This window comes from Mytilus edulis, chromosome 2, assembly GCF_963676685.1.
Source record: "Mytilus edulis chromosome 2, xbMytEdul2.2, whole genome shotgun sequence".
Lineage (NCBI taxonomy): Eukaryota > Metazoa > Mollusca > Bivalvia > Mytilida > Mytilidae > Mytilus > Mytilus edulis.
In genome coordinates this window covers 81,328,259-81,341,239 of record NC_092345.1, presented here as the reverse complement: position 1 = coordinate 81,341,239, position 12,981 = coordinate 81,328,259, and the positions used below count along the sequence as shown (strand labels likewise).

Here is a 12,981-nt window from a genome sequence, read left to right as displayed (position 1 = left end):
TGATATACCAGGGTACCCCCCCCCCCCCTTATCCTTTTCTGACTAACTCGTACGGGTCTAGGGCATAAGTGCTATGGGCCATTTTAGAGGCAATACCAACCTCTACCTCTGGTATAATGGTCGATGTGGAGAATCTCTTAGTTTGGCCAGCCGGCAATAGTTCAGTTCGAATTCGTTGTATCTTGGATTCCATATCCCCCCTTTGAACCCTCTACTGACAAACTCGTACGGGTCTAGGGTATAAGTGCTATGGGCCATTTTAAAGGCAATAAGTACCTCTTCCTCTGGTATCATTGCCCACGTGGAGAATCTCTTCGTTTGGCCAGCCGGCAATAGTTCATTTTCGAATTTGTGATATACCAGGGTACCCCCCCCCCCCCTTATCCTTTTCTGACTAACTCGTACGGGTCTAGGGCATAAGTGATATGGGCCATTTTAGAGACAATAATATGGACTGAATTAAAGTTTAAAGACTCTTATTGATCTCCTTAATTTTGAAGAATTATGTCATTGAAATAGTAATTGACAGTTTCTATTTTTCTGTTTATTATATGTCTTTAATTAACTATGTTTCTTGTTTTTCTGATCTTTTTAATTGTGTGATACTATCATATGTATTGTATATTTTAGTTTTAGAATTGGACTATATTTGTAGACAACGAACAGATTATGGAATGCCCATATGACAATTAATTCCATTTAATTACCCTCTATTTAATCATCTTGTTTTAATTACTAAAGTTTACATTGATTCAATAATAACAACATTTTAATGATCATAATTGTTTTGTGTTGTGTGAGGCAATGCAATTAAACTTTTCATTTACTTTCATTTTAAATGACGCGGACCTTGCAGAAGACACCTATTGGCTTACTATTTCCTAATTACTTTATATTGCTATAAATAGCATAACCATAATGGATATTAACAGCAAAATTTATTTTATTGTCACAATCTAATAACTACCCAAAACATTTCATCGAACGCGGTTTTGATCTCATGAATATTATTGACGGCTAGCCTCATGAATATTAACGCCGGCTAAATCCACACTAGTTATAACTCTTTGCCTTTCTATTGACTTCAGAGGCCGATTATGAAACAACATTGCTAGGTTTATGTCATTGTTCAGAATATACATGTGAAACATTTGTAATTGTAATATTACATTTTAGATTGTGTACGCAAGTCTTCAATTTTCGAAAACAGCCAAACACCGAGAACCACAAATAGAATATCGGATTGTTATGAGCATTGTTTTGATTATCCAGTCTTTGCAATGCAGGTATGTAAATCGCAACAATTGGAAACAAATTAAAACATAAATTATCTTTCTCTTTTTTTCAAGTGTTACTGGTGTTCGGTTGTTAGTATCTTTTGCATATCATAATGTATTTCGTCATTTTAGGGGAATTAGTTATTGTTCATTGTGATATTTGTGGTATACGTCAATGAGACAGTAACCCAACTAGACAAAAACAAGAGGTCTCACACACTCCTTTAGACAGAACTATGATCGAACTCCCCCTTTTTCTGGAAAAGTAGTAAAAAAAATTCAGAAACAATATCAGAGATCTTCCATTTACTTTGTCTTATTGATAAAGATCATTTCTTTCCTAAAAAATAAAAAGAAACGCAAAAGATAAAAAATGATTTGAATTTGATTTGATTTGGAACAGATACGTGAGAACATAAGTCTCAACTTTTTAACATTACACCATTCTATTTTAATTTCAACTTCTATGATAACAAAAGTAAAAATAGAAAAATAAGTACCAGATTTATACTGGATAAATCTGGCATAAACAGCGAACAGTAAAGTATTAGAACATATATCGAATAACGATTGATTTTATTGTTGAGAAATGCATTTCAAATCGAGAAAAAAACTATGACAGAAATATTTTTTGCGATATGTTTGAATAAGTTTTGTTGTATATAGGAATGTTCGTTAATATTTTTTTATACATTTTACAGCGAGGTTATTGTGTGTGCTTAGAATCATACCAGACGATTTCAGTTCAGGTTCAAAGTGAATGTACAGACGAATGTGACGATATTGGTCTTTGTGGTAGAGCTGGTTCAAACAGCCAAAGTTATGTTTCAGTGTATAGAACTGCAGCAGGTAAAATAAGCTTTTATTTTATCAAGTCATAGAAAAAAAAGAAAATGTAAGAGACTAGATTCCTCATTCTTTTTGTAAATATACCTTAAAAAAATGATTTATCACATTTATTACATAACTGATCATTTATCACATTAATAACATAACATATGTACGTATATTCACACAGGAACTTTTCTGTCAAAACTGTCATGTTTTCATTTTGTGGGCTCTAGTTTAACAAATGGCAATGTGCATGAAAGTCATTTTGGTGCTTTTGAAAACAACATGAGTTACTATTTAGTCTTAGATGCATGATTTTTTTGTTAGTTGTTAGTGGCTTAGAACTAGCTGTAATTAACTGCGAGTTCTCTCAGATCTGTACTCGTTGTCATTTTGTTGTTGGGATGTACAAGTATACCTGTCCACGTCCACTTGTATTGGTAGTATTTGTATTTTTATCCATCTGGTGAGTTAAGCCTTTTTCAACTGATTTATATAGTTCGTTCTTATGTTGTACTGTTACATCACTGTCCCAGGTAATGGGGTTGGCTGGGATCGCACTAACATGTTTAACCCCGCCACATTCTCTATGTATATGCCTGACCCAAGTCAGGAGCCTGTAATTTAGTGGTTGTCGTTTGTTTATATGTTACATATTTGTTTTTCGTTCATATTTTTGTACATAAATTATGCCGTTAGTTTTTCTCGTTTGAGTTGTTTTACATTGCCATTTCGAGGCCTTTTATAGCTGACTATGCGGTATTGGCTTTGCTCATTGTTGAAGGCCGTACGGTGACCTATAGTTGTTTATTTCTGTGTCATTTTGGTCTCTTTTCGGAGAGTTGTCTTATTGGCAATCATACCACATCTTTTTTTTAAATAGATCTTTTAGGATTTAAAAAAAAGAATATTTTTGCTTTTTACAAATGTACTGTTCAAAGTGTTTTTAAATTAATCATGCATATTATTTGCTTTTTCACTAAGAATTTTAGCATATTAATCCATGAAATAAGGTCCCAGTGCAAATGCATCGCCCAAAGAAAAAAATTTCTAACGTCACATTACAAAAGAATGTCAAGTATCAAACTACTTCTGCTATTACTTGTTATGCCTTTTTTTTTTTTTTTTTTTTTTTTTTTTTTTTTTTTTTTTTTTTTTTTTTATAGATGTAACCAATCAAAACATCCAAGTTGTTTATGACACTTCCTTAGGATCATCGTCGTATGTGGAATGTTTGACTGCTAGGTGCCATTTGAATGAATACAAAGCTATGTATTGTTATGCTGGACCTACAAAAGTAGCACTATGTGGTAAGTAACATAATACTTTACTCCCATACGCAAAGAACTACTGCAAAGTTCAGAAAGTATGGCTTGCATTATTATGAGATTAATTAATTGAATATCAGGAAGATCTGGATACAGATATATGTATTTGATATCAGAATGCGAGTTCTTATTATTGGGCCTTATCATATGTTTAGTAGTAAATACAGTAGTTTTGCATATTTGATAAATAGCCTGCTGTTTAATCCATATCGCGCAACTTTGATGCGCACCCTTTATCGCATACCCTTTATCACACCTACTTGTTTTTTTTTTTTTACATAAAGTCAGTTTTGGTTGTTTTTTTTGCTTTTAATATAGGTCAATTTTTTGAATGACGTCATTGTTTGTTAAAGGCCCTTGGGTTGATATTGAGGTCTCGGGATGACATATGATACGGATTTTGCCATGTATTATTCTCTATTTACTATACTCACACCTACTGTTAATATATATTCATGTAACTATTTCTTGTTATCATGCTGGTGTCGTATCATATAGTACTCGACACAGTCCTTTATTTTACACTTAAATATTGGATTAAAAAATACATTGGCCTCGCACAAAACAAAATTATAAAGTTTTAAAATTGAAGCAAAAACTCTTTGTAAGGTGGCTACGTTTACAAAACAAATACTTTCAGCAAATACCAGGAGAGTCTGAGAGAAGTCAGTATTTCGGTCGAAACAGACTTGTGACAAATGTTTCCTATTATATATTGTGTTCAATTTTATTTATTCTCAGGTTTTATGCTCTAAATCTTTTTCAGAAACTGGTGATGTTACAGAAGTAGGGACATACAACAATGGCTTACTTACCTGTTCACAAAAGGTTGGATCCTATTTATCTGTTTATCAGTGTCATAACTCAACCACTCGGCTAGCATGGATTGGGCCTTTCAGATTTACTTTTAATCCGTCTGGTGAGCATTACAATAACGGTCAAACTTTAGAAACCATGCTTTTTGTTGTGTTATATCCGTTGTAAGAAATGGGGGGGGGGGGGGGGGGGGGGGGGGGGATATGTTTTTTTTTCTAATAAAATATTCTGATCCCCAATTTGATGAATAAAACAATATTCTGGTCAAGCAGATGGTTGCTCCATTAGGCTATGCAATGTATGTTGAACAAGATGAAGGATAAGAAAGTTTTTTGAACTGGAAAAATGAGGGTATGTTGAAAGGAGGCAGACATTTTGCGTTGAAGTCTGTCACCTTTGGATCTCCCAATATTAAGTGTCCCCATTACGAAAGGACCTGACTTATTTTATTTTTAGAATCCTGCACAGTCAAACAGATCCCTTTTAATCCAGAGTTTATGCCACATGAGAAAAGTCCAGAGATGGCTATTAATATCGTTTGCTGTTCGGGGTGCGCCAAGGCTCCGCGTTGAAGGCCGTACTTGGACCTTTTTTTTATTTTTTTATCTTTAAATACATTGCGACTTGGATGGAGAGTTGTCTCATTGACACTCATGTCACATCTTCTTATTTCTATGACAATATTTTTATACCCTGTCAACCCTTGTGATTCTGCACTATCTAAGCCAGGACAAAAGATTCTGGAGGTCTGTTCTAAATGTTTGTTATTTTGTATATATTAATGATTTGAAAATGAAAATAAAACAAAAACAAAAACAGCAATTAATGTTATAAAACTGAAAAAGCCTAGGCAACCATGATACATTTTCAACAACTAACTTTACCAGCACACCCCTTCTTTCTTTATCATCTGTGGTTAAATGTTAGTAGATGTAACATATATTCAATGTTTTTATATGTCTCTGGTTTGTTCTAGTTTAAAAAGAAAATACTGATTTTTATTATATTCCCCAATAAAGTATATGTGTAGAAAAAAATCAATTTTGAATAGTTGTCACGCCGATTGCTGCACGTAATGCTGTGGTATGTGTAACCGGGAGACTGGCTACTGATTTGAAGTTGATAACGAGCTGCAACCCACGACCGGTTGCAGATGTTGGCGATGCCAACATAGACGATAATTACTAGGATCTAGTCACTTGACTGAGAATACTCGCTTTAACTCCACTTGTAGAATTAGACACACGTCCTATGCAGTAGTTAACAGTTTAATAATTCAGGATGGAATACATGTAGTTTTACAAAATGTTACAAATTGATGTACTTTTACACATTGTAGAAATTGTCCCAGTCAATGGATGATTTTAATGTGCCAATCAATGGCCACAGCTACACTGTTTTGAATTTCATTCTATATGTTTTTCAGTTAGTTCGAATATCAGTGATCATCAATGCCGAGCAAATTTTTAATTTTTAAATATTAATTATAATGTCGAATTTCATTGTAAGCGCTCTCATGTGTACCATTCTTGCCAGAAAAAAAGTTGTGACGCAAAAGGACGCATTTTTGGCGCAAACGGATCTCTCCCGAAATATTCACTATATAGAAATTGATTTGTAAGCGCCCCCATGTGTACAATTCTTGCCTGAGTTTTTTTTTTTTTTTTAAATTGTTTCAAGGGTTTATATATAAACAACATCTCGGAAAAGTTAGAAATCGGTGCCGATCAAATACTTTTAAAAGAGATATGCCCTTTGGAAAAATTAATTGTATTGGAAATTGCAATTGTATTTGCTCTCGAGACTTTAATTCTCTAAGATAATTATAAAAAGATTTAAAAAAAAACCATCAAATATTTAATTATTGCGCTTGAATAGGTAAAATGTGTGCAACTCGGAGGCATTGAAACCCTGTTCTTTTAATTTTTAAAAACAAAATTTTAAAAGACTGCTTTGAAATGTTCGCCATAGAAAAAGACATCTTATCTTTGCGGAGGAAATGATCCGTTTATTAATCAGTATTAGTTAACACCAAAAAAAGTTAATGAATATTTATTCGAACTTAAATACAAGATTCGATGAACACAGTATAACATGTAGTTTTCATGCCAACTGTATATTCACCAATTGAACTGATCAGTTAAATGTTTTAATGTTTTATTTGTGTATCGATAATGTTTCAGATGGCATGATACCAGGATTACGTATTGCTAGAGGTGCAAAATGTGTAAAAACAAACACGGGAAGTGTCAACTGCATACAGACGACAGAACTAACAGACCTGCCCTTTATTTGTTCAATAGGTATATAGAATGTATACTTTGTATTGATTTATATGGTACCGGTCTAGTATGTACTATTCATGAATCAGCCTTGGTATTTTAATATGATAAATCGTTTTAATTATAAAGAAGTAATCTTCTAAACCAAACTGTTTTCAAAAGATTTTCTTCTAACTCTCAATTATAATAAGGTACACGTTATCTTTTATATTCTGAAAGAAAAATGAAGCCTTGAACCTGTCTTCAGCATAAGTTGATGTTAGTAACTTGCTAATATTTACATTTAATTGTAGGAACAAATCAACAACAGCCAACAACAACTCCTCAACCTATAAATACGAACAATGATGGAGATTCAATCACAGGTTTCGTCATTTGATATCTTTTATTAGTTAATTTAAAAAAGTGTATTCCCGCTTTTATCATTTATTCATGTCTCTGTTTGAAAGGATGACCCTAGAACTATATTGAGAAGGCTATGTTTTGAACTACACAATTTCACTGTAGTGCTACCTTAACAAGACAAGAAACAAGGCGGGCGGCAATCAAATGTTGTCCGTGCATTAACTCATGAACCGTTCAACCAAAGCTTTTAAAATTTTAATATGTTGTTACTGACAACTAAATGAAGGTCAAGTTCAATAATGGCGATTTTGACTTTTACCGTTCAGGAGTTATGGTTCTTGAAAGATTGAAAAATGGAGTTTCCAGTCATGTACATGCATTTACGCATGAAATGTTCTACCTAAGCTTCCCAAATTTTAATATTTTGTCACTGATGACAAAATGGAGGTCTAGATCAATAATGGCGATTTTGACTTTTACCGTTCAGGAGTTATGGTTCTTGAAAGATTGAAAAATGGAGTTTTCAGTCGTGTCCGTGCATTTACGCATGAACTGTTCTACCTCAGCTTCCCAAATTTTAATATGTTGTTACTGATGACAAAATGGAGGTCAAGTTCAATGATGACGATTTTGACTTTTACCGTTCAGGAGTTATGGTTCTTGAAAGATTGAAAAATGGTGTTTCCAGTCGTGTCCGTGCATTTACGCATGAACTGTTTTACCAAAGCTTTCTAAATTTTAATATGTTGTTACTGATGACAAAATAGAGGTCAAGTTCAATAATGACGATTTTGACTTTTACCGTTCAGGAGTTATGGTTCTTGAAAGATTGAAAAATGTTGTTTCCAGTCGTGTCCGTGCATTTTCTCATGAACCATTCAACAAAAGCTTTTGAAATTTTTATATGTTGTTACTGATGGCAAATTAGAGGTCAATTTCAATAATGACGATTTTGACTTTTACCGTTCAGGAGTTATGGTTCTTGAAAGATTGTGAAATGGCGTTTCCATTCACGTTATTGCATTTACTCATGAACCATTCAATCTAAGCTTTTCAAATTTTAAGGTGTTGATACTGATGACAAAATGGAGGTCAAGTTTGATATTGACGATTTTCACTTTCACCATTCATCAGTGATGGTTCTTGTGATATTGCCAGGACACAAATAAATATTAATAAATCCGGTTTGCTGTCGTTGTGACAGCCTCTTGTTATAAATAAACTTTAGTCAGGAACTTTATTACCCAACCTACGTATGGGTTTAGTTATGGTTAAGCATAAGATGTATCACTTGATTTAAACTAGTTTTGATATGTTATAAATGTAAATTTCGTAAGATAACAACAGGCAATCAAAAACTATTAGTAGAAGAATGACAATCTGAATATTTTTTTTCAGCGTAAATTAGTTAAAAATCCAAATATACAAACTGTCAACAAAACGCTAAACGGAAGGGGGTTAATTCGGGGGTCAATTATCAACAGCATAGTGTATTGCACAAATGCAAAAAACAAAAATGAATATAAATTCATATTCTAAATTCTGAGTTCTTTGACTAGAGTCATTCTGTGTCAGAAAACTAAATTAGGTGTCAAATATTTTATTACAATTCTAATTCAGACCTATATCAAGCGTGAATATTGTAAAATTGAGAATGGAAATGGGGAATGTGTCAAAGAGACAACTTCCGACCATAGAAATTACAACAGCAGAAAGTCACCAACAGGTCTTCAATGTAGCGAGAAATTCCCGCACCCGGAGGCGTCCTTCAGCTGGCCCCTAAACAAATATGTACTACTGTTATACCACTGTCCCAGGTTAGGGGAAGGGTTGGGATCCCGCTAACATGTTTAACCCCGCCACATTATTTATGTATGTGCCTGTCCCAAGTCAGGAGCCTGAAATTAAGTGGTTGTCGTTTGTTTATGTGTTACATATTTGTTTTTCGTTCATTTTTTTACACAATAAGACCGTTAGTTTTCTCGTTTGAATTGTTTTACATTGTCTTATCGGGGCCTATTATAGCTGACTATGCGGTATTGGCTTTGCGCATTGTTGAAGGCCGTACGGTGACCTATAGTTGTTAATGTCTGAGGCCGTACGGTGACCTATAGTTGTTAATGTCTGTGTCATTTTGGTCTTTTGTGGATAGTTGTCTCATTGGCAATCATACCACATCTTCTTTTTTTATAGTTCAGTGATAATGTGTCCCTTTTTGCCCAAACTGTTTAGGGTCGTTACCAGTTGGGGTCGTATCCAGCTGCGCTCGGGGAAGATATTATATTTATGATTAAAACCAAAATAATCATGCTTGTCAGCTTTGGTTGAAATTGAATTCTGAGAAGGGAATTTAAAATGCAGGTTGACAATGAAATAACATACTCTTAATTTGTCATATCAGCATAGGACAACTAGAAATGTAGTCTGAAGGGGCAGATCATGCGAGTCCAAGGGTTGGAACCCTCTTTTTTGACGATCAATCCATTGGGATGGAGACGTATAGTTTGCCCCCCTCCATTTCATCCTGGTCTAGGACCCCCTTTTAACTTAGCTGAAAACTGCTTGAAATCAACCTTGTTATTGTCACATGATCATCTCATATCATACTATTGGACCAACCATATAATAGTTTGCATAAGAAGATTAAATTATGTCTAGCTTTTATATATACTTTCAGGAATTATAGTTGGGTGTGTTGTGGGAGTTACTGTTCTGTTTGCAACTGTTATTATAGTTGTTATTTGGAGAAAGTAAGTATTTTTATCAACATAAATTTTTGTATATATTACAGAGAAAAAATGAACTTTTAAGAGGTAGGTGTTCTTGTAGCTTTTTTAAGAGAGATGGATCATGTATTAGTTTGCCATTTGTTGGCGCTTCGTTTTAGAGAACGGAGTAAGAAAAGGCATCAATAGAAGAAAAATTCTATCCACTTTAAACGTTTACTCCTCTGGTTTCTTCTCTTATTTTAATTTCCTGATTATTGTGTGCCTCCTAATTTTTTGTCGAGTTTGGACAAAAAATTCGACATAGTGAAAATTATCCGGAGTCGCGCTAGTTTACTTCTAAAAGCTTTATATTTTAGAATGCGGAAGACCTGGATGCTCATACTTTGTTTATTAATGCCTTATGTTACGTAGTTTCCGTCTTTCACATGACCATTGTCCTTGACCTCATTTTCATGGTTCAGTGACTTCTTGATAAAAAAGTTAACATTTTTTGTAATGTTAAATTCTCTGTTATTATAAGTTATAGGATAACTATGTTTGGTATGTGCGTACCTTGCAAGGTCCTCATGCCCGTCAAAAGTTTTCATTTGACAACCTCATTTCATGAATCAGTGAAGGTTAAGTTTTGGTGGTCAAATCCATATCTCAGATACTATAAGCAATAGGTCTAGTATATTCGGTGTATGGAATGATTGTAAGGTTTACATGTCTAGCTGGCAGGTGTCATCTGACATTGACCTCATTTTCAAATGGTTCAGTGGTCAAAGTTAAGTCTTTGAGTTTTGGTCTTCTTTTCTAGTACTATATGCAATAGGTTAACTTTATTTGTTGCATGGAAGAATTGTTAGCTGTATATGCCTGCCTGGCATGGTTTATCTGACCTTGACTTCATTTTCATGGTTGGTTGGTCAATGTTTTAATTAGTTTTCTAAGAAAACCTTTTCTTTGTTAATGTAAATATATATTTCTTTTTTTAGAAAACAAAAATCTAGTAAAGATAGATTAGAAATAGACAATTTAGAGGTGATAAATACGAACGCACCGAACGAGTATGAAATACCAAGAAGGGACAGCAGAGTATATGATCACATTTATGCACAGTCAACAGATGTTTACCATCCATATCTTGACATAAGGGACAGTTCAGTTTCTGGATATAATGGATATAATGGTCAGAATGGACAATTAACTTCCACGCAGGAATCAAATTTTCGGCCAGTCAGTTTACCCAACGATATCAAACAAACTGTTGATACGAATGATATTAATATCTCAACTGTAAATTTAGGAACAAACGAATATATAGAACCAGCTAGAACCCCTAACTTTGGTAGGAAATTGCCGGACATTCCGTTAAGCCAGCGTTAACAATTGCCGGACATTCCGTTGGACCAGCGTTAACAACAACAGTTCATCAAGATTTTTATCGATGATTTTTATTGCTTTTCAGTCAAGCATTGCAGTTAATTCGTTATTTTGTCACTCAACATTTGATCCTCGCTGTTCCTTTTATATGTGTTCACAACTTGGTAACTATGGATCGCCAACTGAATGTGTGGCAATAGAATAAGGATTGTAGCATTCTGTTAGAAAGATTATGATGACGGCTCATTGAATTTAAGAAAGTGATTAGGATTTGTGCATTCAATATTACTGCCCTATTTTTAATAATGAACTCTTTCCAAAATTTACGACAAAATAGTCAATTTGTCGTTCCCTACTGTTAATTTTATTTTGGGCGTTGATATTCCTTTGGCCCCATCTAACAGTGTTTATATACACTAAGACGTTCGCCAAAAGGTGTGTATAATGACCGGCCTCAACCCTATGAATTTTACTAACCCTCTATGGATCCGTAGGGGGTCAGCAGAGGCGGATTTAGGGGGGGGCAGGGGTCCCGGCCCCCCCTTTTTGGGAAAATTTTTGGTTGCTTATATAGGGAATCACTGAAGCGTGACTGGAGCGGCCCCCTCTTAGGCCAGTCATTGGGCCCCCACTTATGAAAATCTCTGGATCCGCCACTGGTCAGTAGCGAACCATATAACTTATAATGAACGTATGCTATGTAAACTGGTATATTAAGGATTTGACAACAAATTTTTTAAACCCTCACTAATTTTTTTCATATATATTAAGATTTTGTTTGAAAGTTTGGCTGTATAACTATAGAAAACTCAATTTTCTTTCCAAATTTAATAAACTCGCTATATGTCATACTTTTTTATGAGTGATTTTAATTTTTGTCCTTTGACTTGGCATTTTTTTGCCCTGAAAAAAAAACTAACAAAATTAGAAAAAAAGTGGAAGAAAGAGCACTCCGATTTGTGTATGATGACTTTAAATACACATATTTACAACGTACTCTTTTAGATATGGTAATATATTAGATGTTCGCCGGGTGGAAAATCGTTGAAATATGATGCAGCTACACTTTGGAAAAGTCTTACACTAGTATTCTGTGGGGCCCTTTATAGCTTGCTGTTCGGTGTCAGCCAAGGCTCTGTGTAGAAGACCATAACTTGACCTATAATGGTTTCCTTTTATAAATTGTGACTTGTACTTGTCTTATTGGCAGTCATACCACATCTTCCTATATCTATTCATTTTAGACCATTTCAGGACGGAAAACAGTTTTTCCCTATTTAGGAACATGATTCAGTCTCCGAATGGTTCGAACTATCGATGTTCTTCAATCATTTAATGTTGTAGTCTTCACTGTTATACTTTCAGCTCTGCAACTCATTTTGTTTAAATAATTTATTATTATATTGCTTTCCATATTTATTTGTTAACTTAAATTTTTAGCCTGGTAAATAAATAGGTTTTTGTTGTATCTAGCGCTTTTTAAAAAAAATTAAATTTATTTTACTGCTGCTGATTTTTTTCTTTTACAGTTGCTGATTTTTTGGTCAAACTGTACTATTTCTATTTAAAACATTTTAATGAATATATAGATTTTTTATATAAGATTGCTAGCACATTTGATTGTTGCTCAGCTTTATTTTGTTGAATGTTTTATATGTGCATGATGCTATGTTTTAAGTGTTTGTATTATGTTTTTTATGTTCGGTTAAAAGCTCGCTAGAGCTTATGTTTGTATATTTCATCCAATGCTGAATAAAAATAAAGTTTTCTATTCTATTCTGTTCTTTACTTACGGGATAGTACATCCTGTTTGTTACAGTGATGTTGTTAACCGAGATACGATTCTAGTAAACTTATCGATTCATTAAATAAACTTTTTTACAGATCAGGTTGATAAATTTTTGTCGGATATTCGGACTTATTATTTTTTTTAACTACGATACATCATAGCATATTTTGCCCAATATCACTGACTTTTCTGTTCATAGAAGACTTCAATAGCTCTTAA

The 12,981-nt window shown here is 33.8% G+C and overlaps 1 protein-coding gene across 1 annotated transcript in view; it reads left to right on the top strand.

Annotated features, from left to right (window-relative positions):
• Positions 1–12,744, top strand: part of LOC139513107 (uncharacterized) — a 41,695-nt gene extending 28,951 nt beyond the window's left edge. The window contains exons 3-10 of the mRNA XM_071301283.1: positions 1,177–1,286; positions 1,979–2,126; positions 3,275–3,418; positions 4,203–4,355; positions 6,436–6,555; positions 6,828–6,899; positions 9,557–9,629; positions 10,586–12,744. Coding sequence (XP_071157384.1) covers positions 1,177–1,286; positions 1,979–2,126; positions 3,275–3,418; positions 4,203–4,355; positions 6,436–6,555; positions 6,828–6,899; positions 9,557–9,629; positions 10,586–10,976 — 1,211 coding nt within the window. The 3' untranslated portion in view covers positions 10,977–12,744. The remainder of the gene's footprint in view (positions 1–1,176; positions 1,287–1,978; positions 2,127–3,274; positions 3,419–4,202; positions 4,356–6,435; positions 6,556–6,827; positions 6,900–9,556; positions 9,630–10,585) is intronic.
• The last annotated feature ends 237 nt before the right edge of the window (positions 12,745–12,981 follow it).